The sequence below is a fragment of the Rhinatrema bivittatum genome, chromosome 5 (assembly GCF_901001135.1).
Source record: "Rhinatrema bivittatum chromosome 5, aRhiBiv1.1, whole genome shotgun sequence".
Lineage (NCBI taxonomy): Eukaryota > Metazoa > Chordata > Amphibia > Gymnophiona > Rhinatrematidae > Rhinatrema > Rhinatrema bivittatum.
Window position 1 is genome coordinate 24702014 of NC_042619.1, and position 22421 is coordinate 24724434.

The 22421-nt window shown below is 45.8% G+C and overlaps 1 protein-coding gene across 1 annotated transcript in view; it reads left to right on the forward strand.

Moving 5' to 3' along the window:
* Positions 1 to 22421, forward strand: part of MOGAT2 (monoacylglycerol O-acyltransferase 2) — a 74018-nt gene that overhangs the window by 13894 nt on the left and 37703 nt on the right. Inside the window, exon 2 of the mRNA XM_029602148.1 lies at positions 6745 to 6923. Within this exon, the coding sequence (XP_029458008.1) occupies positions 6745 to 6923 (179 nt within the window). The remainder of the gene's footprint in view (positions 1 to 6744; positions 6924 to 22421) is intronic.

Consider the following 22421-nt stretch of genomic DNA (forward strand, 5'->3'; position numbering starts at 1 on the left):
AAGAGATAAAATTTAACAAGTAAAAATAAAAGAATATTTTCTATTTTGTCTTTTCATATAGCTTTGTTGCTTTTTGAGTTCTGGAAATCAGGGTGGCTTACGTCTAAGAAGTTTGCTATATAGGTTCTGAGTAACTTTTTGCAGGCTTTTGTGGTACTTCATAAAGTATCTGGTAATGAAGGGACTTTGTGTCATTGTTACTAAGGTAATAACAGAATTTGAATTTATTTTCTAGATGAGTAGAAAGCCCAGCCCAGCCAGCCATTTCAGAGATTACTTTCAACCAATGCAGCAAGGATTTCTTTACATTTCTAAATGTATCTCTTGATTAGTTTGTGTAATCTTTAATTGTGCACCTTAGGTGGGTGGACCTCTGTGGACATGGAGCTTGCAGCTTGTCTCATGCAGTGACTCCTAGTCCATAACATCTAAGTATTTATTTGTGGGTTCACTCATCTGTGTGTTGTTTCATGGAAATGTGTGTTTTTACTGTAAGACCAATACGAAAAGGAAGGACAAGGAAAGTTCAAATTAGTGTCCATACATCTCAAAGTTTTATTTTTATTCTAAGCAAGCACCCAGCACCAAAAATATTGGCTGGATGCTGACACCTTTCCTTAATGGTCTCTCATCCTTGATGGTTGGATCTTCGCTTATTACCTTATTTGCTTCTTGTTTTTACTGTAAGACACAGAGAGCATTGGATTGGGCAGCCTCTAAATGTTTTAAATAAGCAGGTACATTTAAATAAATCTTACCCCCCCCCCCCCCAAAATGAGCCTGCTCGCTATCCAGATGCAAAACTTCAAGCCAGCCAGTAATAACCAGCTGAAGACCAGCACCTGCTAGCAACGCATGCTAATGCCCTTCCTTCACCGTGCCTCTTCAATATCATTTATATTTGATTACGAGCCCCCAGCTCCAGTCCCCCAAACTTGATGTCTGATTACAAGAACTGCCTGAGCATCAGCCCCACCAGCTTGGATAGCCAGAGTGGTGCCTTGGGGAGGGGTCCACCCATCTTCACCAGGCTCTCCAGCTTGATGACTAAAGCAGGAAAAAAAGAGGGGCATGGTAGTGCTCAGGCGGGTAGTGCACAAGGTCTAGCGCCAGGGACAAGGGGAGGGTGGATGATGAGCGCACACTGCAGGGACTCAGCAAGCCCTGCCTTTTAGTCAGGGATGTTTCAATTCAATTGATGGAGGAAGATTGGGCAAAAGGGTTTGGGTTTTAAACTGTTTTCTTAGCTATTAAAAAAAGTAAAATTTTCTGGGCTGGTGTGCTTCCAGTCTTCTCCTCCCCTCACACCATGCTGCTAGCAATCCACAGCTTTAACTATTAAGGGGGAAGGGGGGGGGGGGGGGAGGGGGAAAGGGGGGGGAGAGAGAGAGAAGCCATAATGTTCCAACGCTAGATAGGTATTTATATCTCTATGGGGGCCAACCTAGTCACTCGAGGTGAGGTTTAGGTAGTAGCGTAGGGTGTTAGGGGCCACTTTGACATGCAGAGTGAGACGTACGAACAGAACAGTGGTCTCTTGTGAAGATTTGATGACCTTTGAAGTGAGGAAACTCAGCCAAAGATGAGATTTGTGCAATGTTCGTATGAAGAGAATTTAGGGAATGGGCATTTTCATAGGTATTGCCTCTTCATGATAAGGAAGAGGAAAGGCTTGGTCATGGTCATATTGCCGATGATTGGCTCAAAACCTGATGTAAGGAAGAAGGTTTTACATACACTGAGGGCTGGGGCTGTATATGGATTAATAAAAAGCTTTACTCTAATGATGACCTACATTTTTCCTGTTAGAGAAAAAAGATCCTAAGTGACAAATTCAGATCCTAAGTTGACGGGTGTTTAAACTGGAGAGAAGGGTGGCAAACGGAAGGCCATGGGCCTAAATGCTCAGAGTCTAAGCCAGAGGTTCCCAAACCTGTCCTCGAGGACCCCCAGCCAGTCAGGGTTTCAGGATAGCCACAATGAATATGCATGAGATGCAATTTTCATGCTAAGGAGGCAAATTTATCACATTGACCTCCAGGACAGGTTTGGGAACCACTGGTCTAAGCAATAAAATTCCTGACCTTTAAACCCTTATGGTGGAGGAAGACCTGGACATTGTTGCTATCAGGGAGACACGGTTCAATGAGTCCCATGAGCAGAAAACAATCTTACTGGGCTTTAATCTGTTTAGGAAGAATAGGGTTGGCAGAAAAGGGGGTGGAATATCTCTTTATGTAAAAAATAATATCAGAGCACCTGTAATTCAGGGAGCATGGGAAAAGGTAGAGGCACTGTGGTCTGTATTGGAAAAAAGCAATGGCACTTCCATTTACACAAACCTCCAGCTGCCAGATGTGCATCAAAATATCTCATCAGTGTTATGATCTGTGGGTTGGTGGACCCTTGGCCCGAGGCACGAGTTGTTACTGCCTGTGGGGAGGAGGGATACCGGCACCGGAGGAAGTTCTTGGCAGGTGATGGAGATGTCCCAAGGTCCCATAGCTAACCCCTGCAGGGTGGTATGCTCTAGGAGGTTCTGGAAGGTCAGCCCCAAGGGGGCGCAGCTGCAGCGTGGAGGGAGCGAAGGCCACCCACGGGTTGAGGTAGTCCGGTCCTGGCCCAGGCAGCTGAAGGCGGTAGAACCCCAGAGAGCGGAGGTGTGGCCAGAGAGCAGGCTGGAGCTGGCCCGAGGATCGGGACAGGAGACCAGCTGGTACAGGCAGGGATCCAACCCCGAGGAGCGGGGCAGGACTGGGTTAAGTGAGGAATGAGCGCAGCCCGAGGAGCGGGCAAGCGCTGCCAGTCAATAGGGGTGGACGCGGGCACAGCCCCGAGGAGCGAGGAGGCCCAAAGAGGAACTCACAAGACTGCGAATCCAAATGAGACACAGGTAGCTGGAGCCAGGAAGGATGGAGCCCAAGAGGCGCGGGGCCAGCCCGAGGAGCGGGGTAGGCCAGGGGAGCAAGTCCCCGGGAAGCGCACACTGACCCCCGAGGAGCGGGTGCCAGACAGGGTCCAAGGAAGACAGCAGCCGACCTGGAGAATCCACAGCAGTAGGGTCTCAGGACGGAACTTGTTGCCAAGCATCAACGGCGCTTAAGAAGGACAGGCCGATGATGTCATCACAGCGGGACGCCCCCCGAGGTTCCCGCCGAAGAGGCTTCATAGGCGGGGCCTGTGGTGCGCATGCGTGCCTAGGAGGGCCCAGGGTTGGAGCGGGGAGCGGTGGCGTCCATGTCGCCGAGGAGAGTCCCGTGGAACGCGGCGTTGCCGACAAGCCCTTGCAGCGAGCAGTCCCGGGGAGGCCAGGAAGGCAGTGCAGGAGGTGAGCCCTCGCGGTCGCAGCCGTCTGCGACCGATGGGCATAACAATCAGTGGACTCAGAAATATAGAGATCATGAACTCCCTTCAAGGGGCTCTCCTCAGACAATGGTGATGGGACCCACAAGGGAAGGAGTGATACCAGACCTAGTACTTACAAATGGAGGCACTGTTTCTAATGTCTGGGTAGCTGCCCACCCTAGTGGCAGTCAGTGACTATCGAAATGGTTTGCTAGAAGAGTCAATGCCAAGATAAGTCATATAAAGTTAAAAGCCCTGGATTTTGACTTTTATATAATGCGGAAATACCTGAAGAAGGCACTGGCACTGGCAACTCTCTATATACAGGGCTCCCAAAGTCTTATTTGCCGGCTTTGCAGCTCTTACAAAATTCAGCTGCCTGAGTGACTTTGGTAGTCCCATTGCGTGATCACGTAACCCCATTATTACGACACTTGCACTGGTTGACAGTTATAGAGCATATTAAATTTGAAATACTTGTTCTAGTTTATAAATCTTTGCAAGATGCTGCTGCTGGTTATTTGTCCAAACTATTTAAGGAGTATGTTCCAACTAGAAGATTATGCTGTAGGGTGCACTTGCTTCAGGAGATAGGAAGTCCCAGTTCTCACAAAAAAAAAAAAATGTATGAATTCCCAGTCTACTCTATATAAAATCATAACAAATCTTACGAATTTCCCTGCAACCAAGTCAACTTGATACTGAATGTATGCAGATACTATTCTAAATACTGCCCTTCTAGCTATAAATGAAACAAAAGGTCAGGAAATACTTGAAACTCACACTTTTTTCTCTCACTACAAAATAACAATCCACTGCTTTCTCGGCACTGCTATATAATTACTATTCTACAGACTATGGCTATGAGCAACGCTCCCATCTATCTGCAACTGCTCTTTCATTTGTGAAAGGAGCCGTGTGGCTGGGGTAGGAACCTGACCTCATTGTTTTGTCTTTCTGTCTTTTCCTCACTGTGCCTGTGTGACTGTACACAAAAGTCAACCTTTCTTTTATACCTAATTTAAAAAGTTCATTAGCAATTGATCCCCTGCTCCTCATTGGTTCTGGTCCGGGATTACACCCCAAGTTCTGATTCCAAAAACTGCCATAGGTTCATTCAACTCAAAATTTTCCGTCTGTGGAAATATCCATTTAGCCCTAGCAATTGTAGGCAGGTCCACTTGGTGTCACTACAGATCAGGGGATAATAACACTGGCTTCCAGCCCTGGCACCCTCCTCCCCTGCCCCCACCCCTTGTAGAGGAGCCAGAGGGTAATTTAACATTTGCATAGGTGAGAAGGACTTCTGTAGGCTTCAGAGGAAAGAATTTGCATTGGTCCCTCTGTGTCTCAACCAACAAAGGTACCGCTATGTAATTCACACGTCACCATTTGCCTTAAGTGTTCTTCCCTGGAATTGTTTTCTTTTTCACTTTGGAGAGTGAATGGGGGTGGGGGCTTCTCCCCTTTGCAGTTTAATTCACCTTTGCTAGTCAGAGCAAGAACAATATCTTAAGCTTCTGGCTTACAAAAATCATAGAAATTATTTAAAAAAAACAAAAAACAATTAGACATTAAAATCTGGAGGAGGGGGGTGAGGTAAACAATCCCCCTGGCCTCTCTCTGTGGATACCCAAGCTTCCACTACTATCCTTCTAATCATCTCCCCGGCTCTCAGTGCCTTTCTGCAGAGCAAAATACATCATAGGCTTCCTCTACTTCTCAGTCTCACTTTACTCTCAAAATCTGAACACCTCCTTCTACAGCAGAGATCCCCCAAACTCAGTTCTGAAGGGCTGCAGCCCAGTTAGGTTTTCAATATTTCCACGATGAATGTGCACAAAATCCATCTGCACAGACTGCCTCTCCTGTATGTAAATAGATCTCATTGAGGACCGAGTTACGGGAAGCCCGTACCAAGAGCACCCTCACAGCCTTTCCTGGAGCCATATCACGAGGGCTTAAGTACAGTCCTCCAGCTCACACCGTGTGGCTCAGGAGCTGCAAAACAAGAACAGTGTTACGGAGGCAAAAAGAAAGGAAAAAAGGAGAGGGGGGAATGGAGCTCAGAAAAGAGGAATTTTTATGAGAAACTGGAAAATCTCTGCAAGGCCAACAGATGTCAGTAGTGTTGCATGTGGGGGAGACCCATATGGAAGAGGATGTGTGGATGGTAGAATAATCTGGCAAAACACTACGAAAGATATCCCAGATCCCCCCCAATGATTACAATACCATCTCACAATGGGAATCAATAATCATCAGTACCACCAATTTCTAAACAATACGGCTCATTGTGTACAACAGCATATATATAAGTTCCATACAAGAAAAAAATCTATTTTATTTGATTTTTATTTTATATATTTTATTATTTACATTTTCTATTGCACTTATCCCTATTAACACAATACATTATATAATGTACAATTTAATCAGACATAGATAAACATCATCAATCAAATACTTGTGGACACGTCACTGCACTCAATTCACATAATTTACATATATATTATAATACGGACCTATCCTAACCCTTTACCCTTTAATATCCCATGTCAGCATTCACACCTCATTCATACTCATAAAACCTGCACACCCCATAAAATACAAAGTCATATTTCATTGTTCACTCACTTTTAAACATTTAATACGGTACCAACGATGTTCACCCCCACAGCCTATACCCCATAAAATACAGGATTATATTTCCTTGCTCGCTCGCTATTTAAACATTTAATACACTAACTACATCCCAAGGTTTCCAGGGTTTTAATCCAGCATTATTCACCCCACTCCAATGATGTTCACCCCAACAATAATAGGGATAAGTGCAATAGAAAATTTAAATAATAAAATATATAAAATAAAAATCAAATAAAATAGATTTTTTTCTTGTATGGAACTTATATATATGCTGTTGTACACAATGAACCGTATTGTTTAGAAATTGGTGGTATTGATGATTATTGATTCCCATTGTGAGATGGATGGTAGAATAGACAGGTGAAAGACTTAATGAATTCTGGGACACGCAAGTCCAAAGAGTCAACATGTGGTGAAAGTCAAATCAGAATAGGCCTTCTGACTTGTTCACACCTAGTGGCAAGGTCAAGTATTATTCGCACTTTAAAGAAGATCAGGACTGGACACAAGATGGACTGACTCAGCCCATCCCTGATGACCTGGAGCCCACCGGGTGAACCAATTTTATCTATCTGGCTTTCATGAAGGCCGAAAGGTTCTGCTGATCTCAGACGCCAGACACAGTGCTGAAAGGCCTGAGTGCTCTGGCATTTTTACAGTTCTTAGAAGAAAGTGTCACTTCTGGGTGCAAAACTCTTGCGGAGAGTTAACTCTTGCTGTTTTGACCTTTTTGTTTTTTCATTTATTTTACAGCTCAAACATGCATTTTTGTCTTCTTCGGCCTTCTGTTCACTCGCTTCTGGCTGGTCAGTGTGCTGTATGCAATATGGTGGTACTTGGACTGGGATACGCCTAGCAAAGGTGGCCGGAAGTGCCAACTGCTCCGGCGAAGCGTCATCTGGAGGTACATGAGGGACTACTTTCCTATCTCAGTAAGTGCAAATCACAATGATCGAGCAATGCTTAAAACCCAAGAGGAGTACTTCTAAAGTAGTGTTTCTCAGTCCTAACCCAGGAGGTGGGTGCACCAGCCCCTGACAGCAGGGACCAGTCCCTATCTCAGTAAGTGCAAATCACAATGATCGAGCAATGCTTAAAACCAAGAGGAGTACTTCTAAAGTAGTGTTTCTCAGTCCTAACCCAGGAGGTGGGTGCACCAGCCCCTGAGAGCAGGGACCAGTCCCTATCTCAGTAAGTGCAAATCACAATGATCGAGCAATGCTTAAAACCCAAGAGGAATACTTCTAAAGTAGTGTTTCTCAGTCCTAACCCAGGAGGTGGGTGCACCAGCCCCTGAGAGCAGGGACCAGTCCCTAACTCAGTAAGTGCAAATCACAATGATCGAGCAATGCTTAAAACCCAAGAGGAGTACTTCTAAAGTAGTGTTTCTCAGTCCTAACCCAGGAGGTGGGTGCACCAGCCCCTGAGAGCAGGGACCAGTCCCTATCTCAGTAAGTGCAAATCACAATGATCGAGCAATGCTTAAAACCCAAGAGGAGTACTTCTAAAGTAGTGTTTCTCAGTCCTAACTCAGGAGGTGGGTGCACCAGGCCCTGAGAGCCAGTCAGATTTTCAGGATATCACAAGAGTGCATACCTGCCTCTGTTATATGCAAATCAATCTCATACACTGAATAGGGGATGATGAAAAAAATAACCAACCTGTTAGGGAGCTCCTGAGAATCAGAATGCCCCTAGATGGTCGGGTTTTTCAGAATATCCACAATGAATCCACATGAGGTAGATTTGCATGTAATGGAAGCTTTGCATGGAAATGTAGCTCATGGGTATCCTGAAAATCAGACTTCCTTAGGGAGAACTCCAGGACCGGCTTGAGAAACACTGTTCTAAAGCACATGTAAAGTGAAGAGAACGGAACTTGAGGTTTTTCCCCTTTATCCAAAACTTCTGTAAAATAAAAAAAAGCTTCACACATTCATTGGCATCTGTGCAAGATTTAATAGAAGACATAGCACGAGGCCTCAGCAACATATTAATTACATAACCAAAAGAGGGAGCCGTCCTCCAGTTTCTATGGGCATCAATCCAGCTCGGGATTTTAGTTTATCCCTACTGAATATGGATGAGATCGATTTGCATGCACACAGATCTAGCTGATGCATATTCATTAGGGGTATCCTGAAAAGCCAGGTAGACTGGTGCCCACGGGACTGGAGGTTGCCTGCCCTGATGACCACAGATGAGCTATACTGATAATGTGACTGCAATATTATGTTAGGAAGGCATTCATAACCGCAAAGTCTCTGTGGTTGCAATGACTGAAAAATTCAGTTTGATTCACTGCACATAGGGTCTGAATTATCAAGGCATCAATCTCTATTAATTTGGATTCAGCTCATGGCCTTTCATTGGTCACTCAGGGTGAGTTACATTCAGGTACAGTGGGTACTTTCCCGTCTCCAGAGGACTCACAGTCTAAGCTGCATTGTGATTTTAATGTGCGATAATTGCTTTACCACACAGATAATGCAGGTTATTTCAGATACTGCACGCTATCTTTCCCCCCCAAAAAAACCAGCACAATGCGGGTTTTGTAAATGAGCTGATTAGTAATGGATGCAAAGCAGCCGATTGACAGTGGATCCTATGCAAATCTAATAATGTGGCTTGCCTCCTAATTCGCCAGCCGTGTTATTTGACTGAAGGTTAGCTACACCTCAAGGGCTGGAGCAAACTTTCCCAGGAGCATCAGGACATTAAGGCCTGTCACAGGGCTCCTGGGATGTATCCTTAAAGGGCTCGAGTGGCCGCATAATGCCCCCCCCTCCACTGACCCGTGAGATGGCCAAAGCTGAAAAAGTAATTTTTAAAAGTTTCCAGTCCCCAGCCCTGGCTCCTGCTCTGCTCCCCTCCCCCCCTCCCCAATTTCAAAACCCCACACCCTTTGAGAAAAAAAGTGACCAACCCACAAGCACAGCTGACCCCTTCTCGGTACCCCATGGTCTCCATTTTAAAAATTGGCACTGGTCCGCCACTTACACACTTTTGCCCCATTATGGGCTCCAATGCACCACCGGGGACTTCTAGTAGGTATCAAGAAGGGGTAGAGGGTCAGGTGTGCCAGGGGGTTGGGGTGACTTTTTTTTTATCAAAGGGGGCAAGGTTTGGACCTTTTTTAAAATGACTTTTACTCTACCAGGGGGGAAGGGCAGTATGTAGGCTCTGGGGTCACTAAAAGATAGTGACCCCAGAATGTGGAGCGGCCATGGAGCAGTGGTTTTTTTGGGTTACCTAAGCAGCTATATTTCTCCCTTTGTGGCTTAGTAAATAGATCCTCAGTTTGTGCCCGAAGTCGTGGAAGGTGAAGTGACTTGCCAAGGTCAAAAGGAGTGTCAGCAGGAAGTGACCCTTGGCTTCCCTCGTTCTCAGGTTGCTGCATACTCCTCCAATTCTATAAACCTCCATTCGTCATTGTTAGAGGAATCGTGCTGCTGAAATTAACAGGAAGAGCAGAAGGGAACGTAAGATATACCATGCTGGGTCAAACCAATGGTCCATCAAGCCTAGCATCCTGTCTCCCACCATGATTACTCCAGGCCACTTGGAAGCACCCGGAAAATACCTTCACTGTTGCTCATTCCCATCCACGGAGAGTGCTGTGCGTGAGCTTTGGAGACAATACAAGTCCCTTCAATCTGATCCTTTCTGAAGAAAAGATCTACATCGTCTCAAATACTTATCTACAACTAGGTTGGCCAACTAGCTCCAGATTTTCAGGACAGGGTGTTCTAGTTCTGGTTTTATCCCATTGTATGCAGGGGCTTGTAGTTCTGACCTCCCTATTGCATTGCCTTAGAAGAGCAAGACTACAAGTTCCTGCAAGCAATGGGGTAAAACCAGGACTGGATCAACTTATCCTGAAAATCCGGAGCTAGTTGGCCACCCTATCTACAACATCAACTTTGAATAATTCCTGCATGTACAGACAAGATACATTGATTTAGGAGCCTATACAATAAACCGACAGTCGCTCAGCAGCACATGGTTCGGAGGGAGGTATCTTTGAAGGATACTAATGAAGCATTAGAGTTAGGGGATCCCAACAGAGATAATAAGAAAAGTAGTCCCAAGTGACTATAATTAAAAACTCACTGAGCTAAAAGATTCCAATTTATCCCTATCAATTAAAAAGCAGGTTGTTAATACAAACAAAAAACACACTGTGAAATGTTTGTATGCTAATGCCAGGAGTCTAAGAAGTAAGGTGGGAGAATTAGAATGTATAGCAGTGAATGATGACATAGACTTAATTGGCATCTCAGAGACATGGTGGAAGGAGGATAATCAATGGGACAGTGCTATACCGGGGTACAAATTATATCGCAATGACAGAGAGGAGCACCCGGGAGGAGGTGTGGCGCTTTATTATTTATTTATTTATTTATTTAATATACCGACGTTCGATCGAGATATCACATCGGTTTCCAGGTAACTAAAAGAATAGGGTAGTAACAGCCCTATTTTACATTATAACATTGTAATAAATATAATAAATTATAACATTGTAATAAATATAACGAATTTATGTCCGGGATGGCATAGAGTCCAACAGGATAAACATCCTGCATGAGACTAAATACAAAACTGAATCTTTATGGGTAGAAATCCCTTGTGTGTCGGGGAAGACTATAGTGATAGGGGTATACTACCATCCACCTGGTCAAGATGGTGAGACGGACAGTGAAATGCTAAGAGAAATTAGGGAAGCTAACCAGATTGGTAGTGCACTAATAAAGGGGGGCATTGCATTGCCAGCGGCTCCCTGCCCCTACCAGGGAGCCCAGGCCTGCTTCTGCCTCGGCAGCACGGTGATGGGTGACGCTGGTCGCGGGGCTCTGCAGCTGGCAAGCGTAACACCATGGTAGCATCTGCCGCACCATAGAGGTCACCCCCCCATACTTAGTTTCCCAAACCGTCAAAGTCAGGGCCCTTGTTAGTTGCTGTCCGAGTTCAATTCCCTGTTAGCTCAGTTAGCTCTTGCCATTGAAGCAGTGAGCAATGTTGGAGTTGCATCCAAAGTATCAGGCTTATTGGTTAAGGGTAATAACAGCTGCATCAGCAAGTTACCCCCATGCTTATTTGTTTTCCCAGACTGTAAAATCCAATGTCCTTTTGGTTGCTGTCTGAATCTAATTCCCCTTTTCCTCTTTTCCCCCTGCCTTTAAAGCAGAGAGTGATGATGTCGTTGCATCAACAGTACTTGATGCAACGACATCATCATCTGTACTTGATGCAACGACATCATCACTCTCTGCTTTAAAGGCAGGGGGGGAAAAGAGGAAAAGGGGAATTAGATTCAGACAGCAACCAAAAGGACATTGGATTTTACAGTCTGGGAAAACAAATAGGCATGGGGGTAACTTGCTGATGCAGCTGTTACTACCAATTAGCCTTGGTCAAATTGGTTAAGGGGCAGATTTTACAATCTACGCGCGGGCGTAGATTTGTTCGCGCAACCTGGCATGAACAAATCTACGCCCGATTTTATAACATGCGCGCGCAGCCGCGCGCATGTTATAAAATCCAGGCTTGGCGCGCACAAGGGGGTGCACAATTGTGCAACTTGCGCGCGCCGAGCCGCACAGCCTGCTTCCGTTCCTACCACCTCCCCCCCACCTTCCCCTCCCTTCCCCTTTCTAACCCACCCCCCAGCCCTACCTAAATCCCCCCCCTACCTTTATTTGAGAATTTACACCTGCCTCTGGGCAGGCGTAACATGTGCGCGCCAGCCAGCTGCAGACGCACAGTCTCTCGGCACGGCGGCTGTTCCGGAGGCCTCGGCCCCGCCCCCAGAACACCCCTTTTCCGAAGCCCCGGGACATACGTGCGTCCCGGGGCTTGTGCACACCGCCGAGCCTATGCAAGATAGGCTCGGCGTGTGCAGGGGCAGGTTGGGGCAGCTTTTCGGAGGTTACATGCACAACCGTTTGAAAATCTGCCCCTAAGGGTAGTAACCCCCACACCAGCAAGTTACCCCCATGCACTCTTTATTTCATTCCCATCCTGTAGCCTTAAGGGATCCACAGTGTTTATTCCTTGCCCCTTTGAAATCGTTCACCATTTGTGTCTTCACCACCTCCTCCGGAAGGGCATTCCAGGCATCCACCACCCTCTCCGTGAAGAAATATTTCCTGATGTTGATAAAGGGAATGGAACAGCTCCCCTATGAGGAAAGGCTGAAGAGGTTAGGGCTGTTCAGCTTTGAGAAGAGACGGCTGAGGGGGGATATGATAGAGGTGTTTAAGATCATGAGAGGTCTTGAACGAGTAGATGTGAATCGGTTATTTACACTTTCGAATAATAGAAGGACTAGGGGGCATTCCATGAAGTTAGCAAGTAGCACATTTAAGACTAATCGGAGAAAATTCTTTTTCACTCAACGCACAATAAAGCTCTGGAATTTGTTGCCAGGGGATGTGGTTAGTGCAGTTAGTGTAGCTGGGTTCAAAAAAGGTTTGGATAAGTTCTTGGAGGAGAAGTCCATTAACAGCTAAGTTTACTTAGGGAATAACCACTGCTATTAATTGCATCAGTAGCATGGGATCATCTTAGTGTTTGGGTAATTGCCAGGTTCTTGTGGCCTGGTTTGGCCTCTGTTGGAAACAGGATGCAGGGCTTGATGGACCCTTGGTCTGACCCAGCATGGCAATTTCTTATGTTCTTATGGTTGAGTTGTCCTCCCTGGAGTTTCATTTCATGACCCCTAGTTCTACTGATTTCTTTCCTTTTTTGTAATTGAAATTTTTTTATTGAAGGTCATTAACAAATAGAGAAAATCATACAATCCAGAGAAAAAAAAAACCCAGATTGAAAATTGCCTGTCATTCATTTTATAACAGTCAAAAGAATATCCACCCTTGTCCCGCTTAACTTATAAGAACATAAGAAAATGCCATACTGGGTCAGACCAAAGGTCCATCAAGCCCAGCATCCTGTTTCCAACAGTGGCCAATCCAGGCCATAAGAACCTGGCAAGTACCCAAAAACTAAGTCTATTCCATGTAACCATTGCCAATGGCAGTGGCTATTCTCTAAGTGAACTTAATAGCAGGTAATGGACTTCTCCTCCAAGAACTTATCCAATCCTTTTTTAAACACAGCTATACTAACTGCATGAACCACATTCTCTGGCAACAAATTCCAGAGTTTAATTGTGCGTTGAGTAAAAAAGAACTTTCTCCGATTAGTTTTAAATGTGCCCCATGCTAACTTCATGGAGTGTCCCCTAGTCTTTCTACTATCCGAAAGAGTAAATAACCGATTCACATCTACCCGTTCTAGACCTCTCATGATTTTAAACACCTCTATCATATCCCCCCTCAGTCGTCTCTTCTCCAAGCTAAAAAGTCCTAACCTCTTTAGTCTTTCCTCATAGGGGAGTTGTTCCATTCCCCTTATCATTTTGGTAGCCCTTCTCTGTACCTTCTCCATCGCAATTATATCTTTTTTGAGATGCGGCGACCAGAATTGTACACAGTATTCAAGGTGCGGTCTCACCATGGAGCGATACAGAGGCATTATGACATTTTCTGTTTTATTCATCATTCCCTTTCTAATAATTCCTAACATTCTGTTTGCTTTTTTGACTGCCGCAGCACACTGAACCGACGATTTCAATGTGTTATCCACTATGACACCTAGATCTCTTTCTTGGGTTGTAGCACCTAATATGGAACCCAACATCGTGTAATATGGAACCCAACATCGTGTAATAGATAGCTTAAACAGATAATATACCCCTCAGCCAAATGTATAACACTGAATTACCACATGTCATGAAACAACTAACGAATCTAAAGAAGCTTGTAAATATACCGCAATCCTTATTGAGCCTTAAAGCATATGTTCCTATGGCTATAACATCCTACAGAAGAAGGAATACCACCCTTATTGCATATATGTGCACTCTGTGGAGAACCTACCTATTAAATAAAAAACAGGATTACACCACATTAGTCTCATCCCTCACCACCTATTTCCAAGCCTTTTTAAACACCTTGTCCCGCGTAGTAACCAAACTTTACTGTTACAGATTCAGTCAGAGGAAATATGCACAAGCTTTCCATGCATTTTAAATTTACCGTTGGTGATGTTAATATTCCTACTTTCATCTGCAGCACTTGTGCCATAGACTTCAAAAGCTATGTCTAAGGTACAATATTAACATTAAAAATACCACAGAAAAACAGCGTAGTATCAGAGAAGGTTTGAGCACAGCTAGTGTCTATCTTTATGTTTGACCTATATTGGAGAGAGCCTTCTAATGTGAAAAGGCAGCGCTTCCTAGAATTTTGTAAGTCTAGTGCAAATATTTTTTTTCCTTATCATTTTAATTGTTTTATTAACCTTAAGTAAAACTGCATTCTACTGCGTGATAAAATTCTGTATTGTGGATGTAGCAGTATTTGATATCACCACTAGGGGGCACTGCTTTTCTTTTCTTTTCTTTTTTTTAAGTAGGATCACAGCATACAATACTATTTATTGCATTTTGACTCTTGTCTCTGTGGTCCACTCCAGTATTTGCTACATAATAGAAAATCCACTAACAGGTAATGGAAGGGCCACCCAGCACAATTAACGTAAGATATTCTAATTATGGAAATAGCAATAAGGATGAGTTACGTTTGTGTAGCACTTTCAAATCCAAACCATCTCCCAGCAAACGTTGACAGTCTGGCATCATATTTCTGGCATCTGAAATGCATGAAAGCTGCCAAAGGGAAGATGAAACAGGGAATACTACTTTTATAATTATCACAGTCGGGTAAGAGGGCAGCATTGCTGGATTGTGTAAATCAGATTGGAGACTGAAATTAATAAAAAATAAATCTGAAAAAAAACCCCAAACTAGATAGTGATAAACTTTCTTTGGAGCCTAATGCTACAGAGCAAATCATCAATCAACCCTGCAAAGTGCAAACTACAAATGACCAGCAGAGGGCACCTGGGAGCTATATTTAACTTGCACACAAGTGCCGTATGCATTTTTATTTTCTGAATGAAAAGGCTTAGGTAAAATTGGTGATTCAGCAGCAGTACCACATGGTAACAAGTTAGCGTGGGGGTGGGGTTTGAGCATGAGGCCTTGGTTTGCACTCACGCCTTGGGCTTATCCTTGCAGCCCCGTAAGGGGCAGTACTTTCTAGTAACCCTTGCTGACCGACTCCCATCAGGTGAGCTGATGGCTCCTGACCTGAACGTGCTTTCTTGGACCTCTGCTGAGGGAAGAGGTCACATAAGGGTTCCTTGTGAGCCCTGGATTTGGGAGTTTTAGGATTAGAAGAAGAATTAAGGAAGCAAGACTGCCCCCCTCCCCCATGAACTTGTATTTCCAATTTCATTAAGATCAGTACTAAAGGGACAAAAAAAACCAGGAATGGATTTGGCCTGTCCCTGATGGCTTGGAACCATTTGGTAACTCTGTAGTGCCCTTGGCTTAGAGCCCCTCCCATCACCCCTATCCAGCTGTGCACGACTAAGGCAGGCCTCAGCTACTGCCATAAATTAGATGTCCATGCCTATACAGCTGATTCTAAAAAGAAGTAAAACCGGACTCTCCTCGGGCTGTGATATCGTTGATGGGACCAACGGAGCAAGCTTCCAGGCCATGCTGTGCGTATGTTTCCCAGACCACAACAGGCCCCTTCTTCATACATGCACCTATGTGGTCTCAAAAGTTCCCATACTACAGTCTCTTTCTAGGATTCTCATGCAACTGCAAAGGATTTGGGTTTCTCCCATATTGCACTAAGAAAGAATTAAGCAGAGAGAACAGTAAGGGATGAAGCACCGAAAGTATCCGGAAGAAACTCCAGAATTTCCACCCCGTATGATCAATTGATCTGAAGTCCCTGGCAGGCTGGGCAAATGATGGTCTCGAAAGCAAATGGAGCAAAGGTTTGCATGCAAAACTGGGCCGGATCATGCACGTTTGCCAAACTTTGCCTCGGGTGCTTGAGGACTGGTAACTGGACCAGATGTCTCACAGCTGGAAGAGGAACTTGGAGAGGTGAGATCTGAACTCTTTATATGATTTGCCAAAGTTTCCACCCATCCTCCAACCCTCCATCCTACCAGACCTGCACCACCTCCAAATCAATTTGGTTCTGCTTCTGTCCCCACTTCACCTTCAGCCTAGGCAGTAATACAAGTTCTGAGTCTTACTTTTACGACCTTGCTCCTGTTTGTCGCTGTCATTTTTACCATGGAAAATTTCTGGATGTTTTCATTGATGTTTCAGAAGCCTTATTGGGTCCTAGGGCACAAGTCTGATTAATGTGCCCTATAATGTCTGTGTACATAAGGCTGGCCTACAGTAATGAGAGACTCTCCTAGGAGTCTAGCAGAGACTCTGACAGGAGACGTACAAGGAGATCTAATAGATGTAAAGTTTAGCTCTGCCACTTGCTTCTTAGACTTGACATTTCTGGATTGTTAGAAAATATTTGAGCGGGCAAGAAGTGATGGAGAATGGAAGATGGCTGGGGATCTGGAAAATCGGTCTTAGAAACCACAGGGATCTATTTAGGCCAATGTGCTGCAGATTTTTTCGGGAATATCTTCGTTTTACTACGGGTAGAAGTCCTCTGCCTTGCTTCTCACTCTTCCCCCGCGAATTAGCTTCGGGGCAGACAGCCTGCAGTCTGATCCAATAGGCACAATAAGAATCTCTGGGAGACAAAAAAAAAAAAAGTGAAGCAAAACCCCACAAGCTTTATAAAACGATCCCCATGCATTGCAGTCAATAAGGAAGACATGTGAGAAGCTATGAAAGGTTATGAACAGGTCTGGAAATGATAGCATTTGCAATTTATTTTTGTAAGTGCATTTGTCCAGTAGCCTGGGTTATCCCGCACTAACAAAACTAAAAAAAAATGACCCATAGACCCCTCTCTACCAGCAGAAAGCAGAGCTGCCAATTCTGTTAGTCTCTGTTGTGGAGACTCATAACTACAGTCCCCAGCCTCATGTACTGCAAAGGTCCTTAAACTGGAGCTTGTCTTGTTATTGGCAGCATTACTGGACAACGTTCACAAGCATTTTATGCTACAGAAAGTTAGGTCTGGTGGCAGATAATGTCCTCCAAGGCAAGCCATCTGTCCATTTTGCCTACTGACTGTGATGCCGAAGACCCGACCTGACCTTTGGCTTTTCCTTGCTGGATCTGATGACCTCTGGAATTAACCTGCTTCTATCTTGCAGGGTGTACAATTTTGTGCTGATGGCAGATTATGACCCCAAAATACTTTCAGGAGAACACGGCGCCTTCCTAGGGCGCCAAACAATAGCGGCTACAGGTCCATGCCGTCCTGCACACACCTTTAGCTTCTCTGCTTGACCCACAGTCCAGTTTATGAGTACTGTAATGTAATCTTGACCAGATGGAAGTAGAGTGGTTAAGCACCCTGTCTCTCTTAAGAAGTTATCATCCTCCTGTACGTTATCCTGCATGATAAGATTGTTTTTTGCAAATGTAAGCTCCCTTGTTATTCATGCTCAGCTCAGCTTGCTTGTATCAAGATTTGGTTAATAGAAAGGGAGGAAGGATGAGTCCCTAGGTTGGAGATCTTGTAAGGACAGAAAGCCTACGTCCTATTTCCAGTTGCTTCCATAAAGAAGCCCAACTCTTGACACTGGATGTTTCTTTTTAGCACATCTGTGGCACTTTTGAACCTCATCCTTCTTCTTTGGAACAATTGGAGCTTCTCCATTTTTTTTAAGCCTCACTCCTATTGTTAGTATTTTAGCAGTGAATTGCACCAGCGCAATCTAATTGTTAAAGGTTGGGGTGCTGCTATTTCCAGTGGGGAGCACCCCCCCGGGCTCAATGGGAGTGACATTGCTGTCTCAACGAGGCAGTCTTTGGGAAGTACCGGCAGGGGATGATTATTTACACTTTCAAAAAATGCAAAGACTTGGGGATATTTCTATGAAGTTAGTAAATAGCACATTCAAAACAAATCAGAAAAAAAATTATTTTTCAAGCATAAAAAGAAAACAATAATGTTTCCATAACAATAATTAATAAGATTAAGGGTTTTTTTCCCCAGCAGAAACAAAAAAAAAAGAGCAAGATGAATTGAGCTGGCATTTTCTGTTTCTGTGTGAAAGATCCCGGCCTTGGTAAATGAAGTCCTGTGCTGATCACAGTGCATCTTTCAGTGGAATTAACTCAACCGGAAAAGGCCTGCTTGATGACGGCCTTTCCCCATAGATGCAGAATGAGAGAAAAATCTTTTGCCCAGAAAAAAAATGTACCCGGATAAGAAGTGTCAGCACTGAGGGTCGTTCCCAGGACATGGTTTAAGAAAAGAAGAACAGAAGAATTGCCGAAGGTCCACCAAGCCCAGCATCCTGTCTCCAGCGGTGGCCAAACCGGGCCACAAGCACCCAGAAGTATCCTAAAGAACAGGTCCAGTCCTTCTCACTCGTAACCGGGATAAGCAGCAGCTTCCCCAAGTCTATAGGGCGAATAGTGGTTTACGGACTTTTCCTCCAGGGACTCGGCCAAACTTTTTTTGTTTGTAATATGTTTATTGAATCACAGCCCATAGAGAACAATACCATAGTACATCAATAAACATTGCAACAGGATTCTGACAGAATAACAAAACAACAGACAATTGAACTGAACAATTTTTAAACCCAGCTATGCTAACTGTTTTTACCATGTCCTCTGGCAATAAATTCCCCAGCTTAATTGTGCGCTGAGTGAAAAAATACTTTCGCTGATTTGTTTTAGTCTTGTTACCTATTAGCTTCATGGATGGTCCCGTAGTGCTGGTACTGCTGGAAAGGGTAAATAACCATTCCCTATTTACCTGTTCCACCCCACTCATGATCTTAAAGACCTCTATCATATCCCCCCCTCAGCCGTCATTTCTCCAGGCTGAGGAGCCCTAACCTCTTCAGCCTTTCCTCCTAGAGGAGCTGTTCCACCCCCTTTATCATTTCGTTTACCTTTCTCTGCACCCTTTCAAGTTCCGCTATATCTTTTTTTGAGATGGGGGCCACCAGAACTGCACACAATGCTCATGGTGCGGTCGCCCCCATGGATCAATGCAGAGGCTTTGTGACATCTTCCATTTTATTTTCCACTCCTTTTTCTTATAATACCTAACTTTCTATTTGGGCTTCTTTGACCGCAACTGCTCACCGGGCGGCGACGCCTCATACGGAGCCCAGCAGCACGGTGTCGCCGCGGCTTGGCTCATCCTTCGCCACCTGCGTCGCTTTGCACTCGGTCCGGCCAGTCGCTGACATGGGACACTGGCTGGGAAAATAGTCCGTCCCTGCTCCAAGGGCCGCGGGGCAGTCCACGCCTCCGTCCTCCTTTCTGTGAAAAAAAAATATATATATATTTCCTAACATTGCTCCTGAGTCCCCCTCACCTCTTGGAGGTTCATTTCACGAGCCCCTTCTTCTAGAAGTTCCTTTCCACTCTGGAAAAAAAAAAAAGTTTACTTCTTGTGCCTGCACCTGGAGAATATTCAAAGGGAAGATGCCCGCGCAGCTTCACGTTAAGAAAAGTGCCCATGTACTTTGCCCCCCGAATGACTCCCTCATCAATGATATATTTTAATGGTGCCTTTGATACTGCCCACTCTGCCTAAAGCTTCTCGCCAGCTCGTTTTCCATAACTGGGTCAGACGTTCTTCCTCAGCGCCTCCCCACCCACCCCCCCGAGCCTAGGATAGCTCCATGGGATGGGAATTTGGCAAGCCTTAAAGAAGATGTCATCTTGCCTCATTCTTGCCCACCCCTAGCCTGGTTTTGTAACATTTGCAGGAAGAGATGACCCCTGCTCTCCCGAGGTAATGTGGAAATCCTCACTCGGAGAAGCGGACGGTGCTTGCAGCCTGGAACTGCTGCCAGAACGCAATCTGGGACCTTTAGCTGGGAAGCGAAAAGCAACTGTGCATCTTCTTTAGCACCTTAGATGGGGGGGAGGGGAAGGAGGATCCCAGAGCTACAGGGGGAGCTGCAGGTCCAGCGGAGGTGCCCCTGATTTGAAGGAAGCAGAGCCTTCTCCAGGGACGAATTAAGGTGGGTGGGAAAAGAAGCCTAGAAAAAAAATTAGAAGATCATCAAGGGGGGGTGAAGGGAGTTAGTGAAAACCAGAGGATCACCCAGAGAGTGCGAGGTAAGTCAAACTTGGAAGAGAGCCTGAGAGGAGAAGGACGACATTTTAGTGCGCCCCAGGATGCAAAACAGGTTAACCCAGGACTGGCCCTCCTTCCCCTTCTCCCCTGATCTTAGATTGTGTAGCCCTCCCCCCCTCCTCTTTTAGATTTAGCTGAGAGGGCAGAGGTCATGCTCAGTCCTGAGGCTAAGTCCTCACTCAGACCCAGGGGGGGGTTTGGATTTCCAGAGTCCAGGATGCAGGGGGTGAACCTTTCCGCGGGTGACCTCTCCGACAGAGTAAGCTGGGAGGATGTGAGTGCCAAGAAGGCAGACGGGACAATCAGGATGAGAGTTTCCAGGGTGGCACCGAACACGTCCCAGACTGAAATCCAGGTGTGACTGAATCCGTGCGGGTGTCTGTCAGGGCTCCACGCAGCCGTTCCTTTTCCAGGGAGTCCCCTGCCAAAAACAGCTGTAACCTTTGTGGGAGGAGATTTAGGTCTCAAGGGCACACAAACGTATTCATTCTTCGGGGCTGCTCCGGCTAGCGCTTCTCCCACACACGATTCTCTGTCCCAAAGGTGCATCCTGTTTCACGGGACGAGGGGGGCGCTAACGCCCGTGGTGTGTTTCTTTCTCACTGTGTGTAGTTAGAGGATCCCAAGGGGTGAGGTCCTGGGACAAACAGGCAGGGCAATGTGCTGGGTGTTAAAATAAAAGTTTACTGATTCTTTAAAGTCAAAGTAAAGTCCAGTTTATCGAGATCGGAAAGATACAGCCGGGATGATTACAGATGCCGCTCTTTCCTGGGTTGGTTTCCTTTCTCGGACTCTCCTGGGCTTTAGCTCACCCCCTTTTACTCTGAGTGTACAAACCGTCCCAGTGCTGAGGTGAAATCCTATGATGGGCAGGGTCCCCTTTATCACGGAAAAATCCTACCTCGGTTCAGATGTTCATTCCCGGTCACCCGGCCGGTGTCCTGGTCCCATAGGGGTGGTGGTCCTGCAAGGGTCTCCAAAGAACCTGCCCAGAAGACGTCTCAGAAGGAAAAGTCTTGGATGATTGGGAATGAGGCTATCCCAGCCCTGGATCCCCATGACGAGAGGGTGGATCAAAACACCTCCCCATAAAACAATACCAGAATATTTTCTTGTTGCAAAAATCTCTCAATGACTGCTGCTTCACTGTCACTGGTGCTTTCCCCAACTAGGGAGTAGATTAGGGCTCACAGGTCTTCAGCCCTAGTGCTTTGGGTCCAGGGAAGCCTTCCCCAAAGGGTTCAGGGTTTAAACAATAGTCTTCTCTAAAACTAGGATACACTTTAGCCATCAAAATGTTGCGACCGCGAGGACTGCAGATCCTGATGCGGGCGCGGCCTAAGGCTGATGTTAAGAGCGCGGTCGCTAGCTCATGGGAAAGCATGAGTCCCTGGATCTCGGTATGACTCAGGGAGGAGCCCCAAGGCACACCGTGGGAGGTAAGAGCATGCAAGCATGGGCAGAGCAGGAACAAGCAGGACTGGAACCAAGGCAAGGAACTTCAGAGCAGGAACAAGGCAGGCTCAGCCCTCCGCTGGACCGACATGCACCAGTGTGACCCAGCAACACAATGCTGGTCACAAGAGTAGCCCTCTGGCCACTCGGTAGCCCTTCCGGACCCACTGCTTGGGAACGACGAGTGCGTGAGGCCAGACGGAGGCTGAGAGCAGGAACAGGACAAGACAGGAACTCAGCAACTTGGAAGACGAAGACTCAGGATACTCAGAAGACCCAGACAAGGATTCAGGTTACTCACAAGACTCGGACAAGGTTTCAGGTTCCTTGGAGGTCTCAGGCAAGGATTCAGGACTCAGACGAAAGTACTGGGTGAGAACTGCATCGCAGCGCACCCTACACAGTCGCCCATGGCTGGTCGCAGACCACGCTGAATGCGAAGCAGGTTCCAAGCGAAGAAGTGGGACTTGAGACTGGAACATGATGAAGATTCAGTAGAGGCCTGCACCAGGGTGTGCCCTACCCAGCCGCCTGTGGCTGGTCATTGACTACACTGGAGTGGAGCAGGTTCTGGCAGAGTCTTGGGCATGGACGGAAGCAGGCACTAGGGACTCCAAAGTCCGGGACAGGATTCAAGACTCAGGATTCTCAGAAGCAAGGCATTAAAAACAGAAGTCTTCTGGAGGCTTGCGCTGTAGAACCACAGAACATCAGGACTTCTAGACATCAGGACCAAGGGACATCTGGAACATCAGGACATGGAGCAGGCAATGAAGGAGCTCTGAAGGAC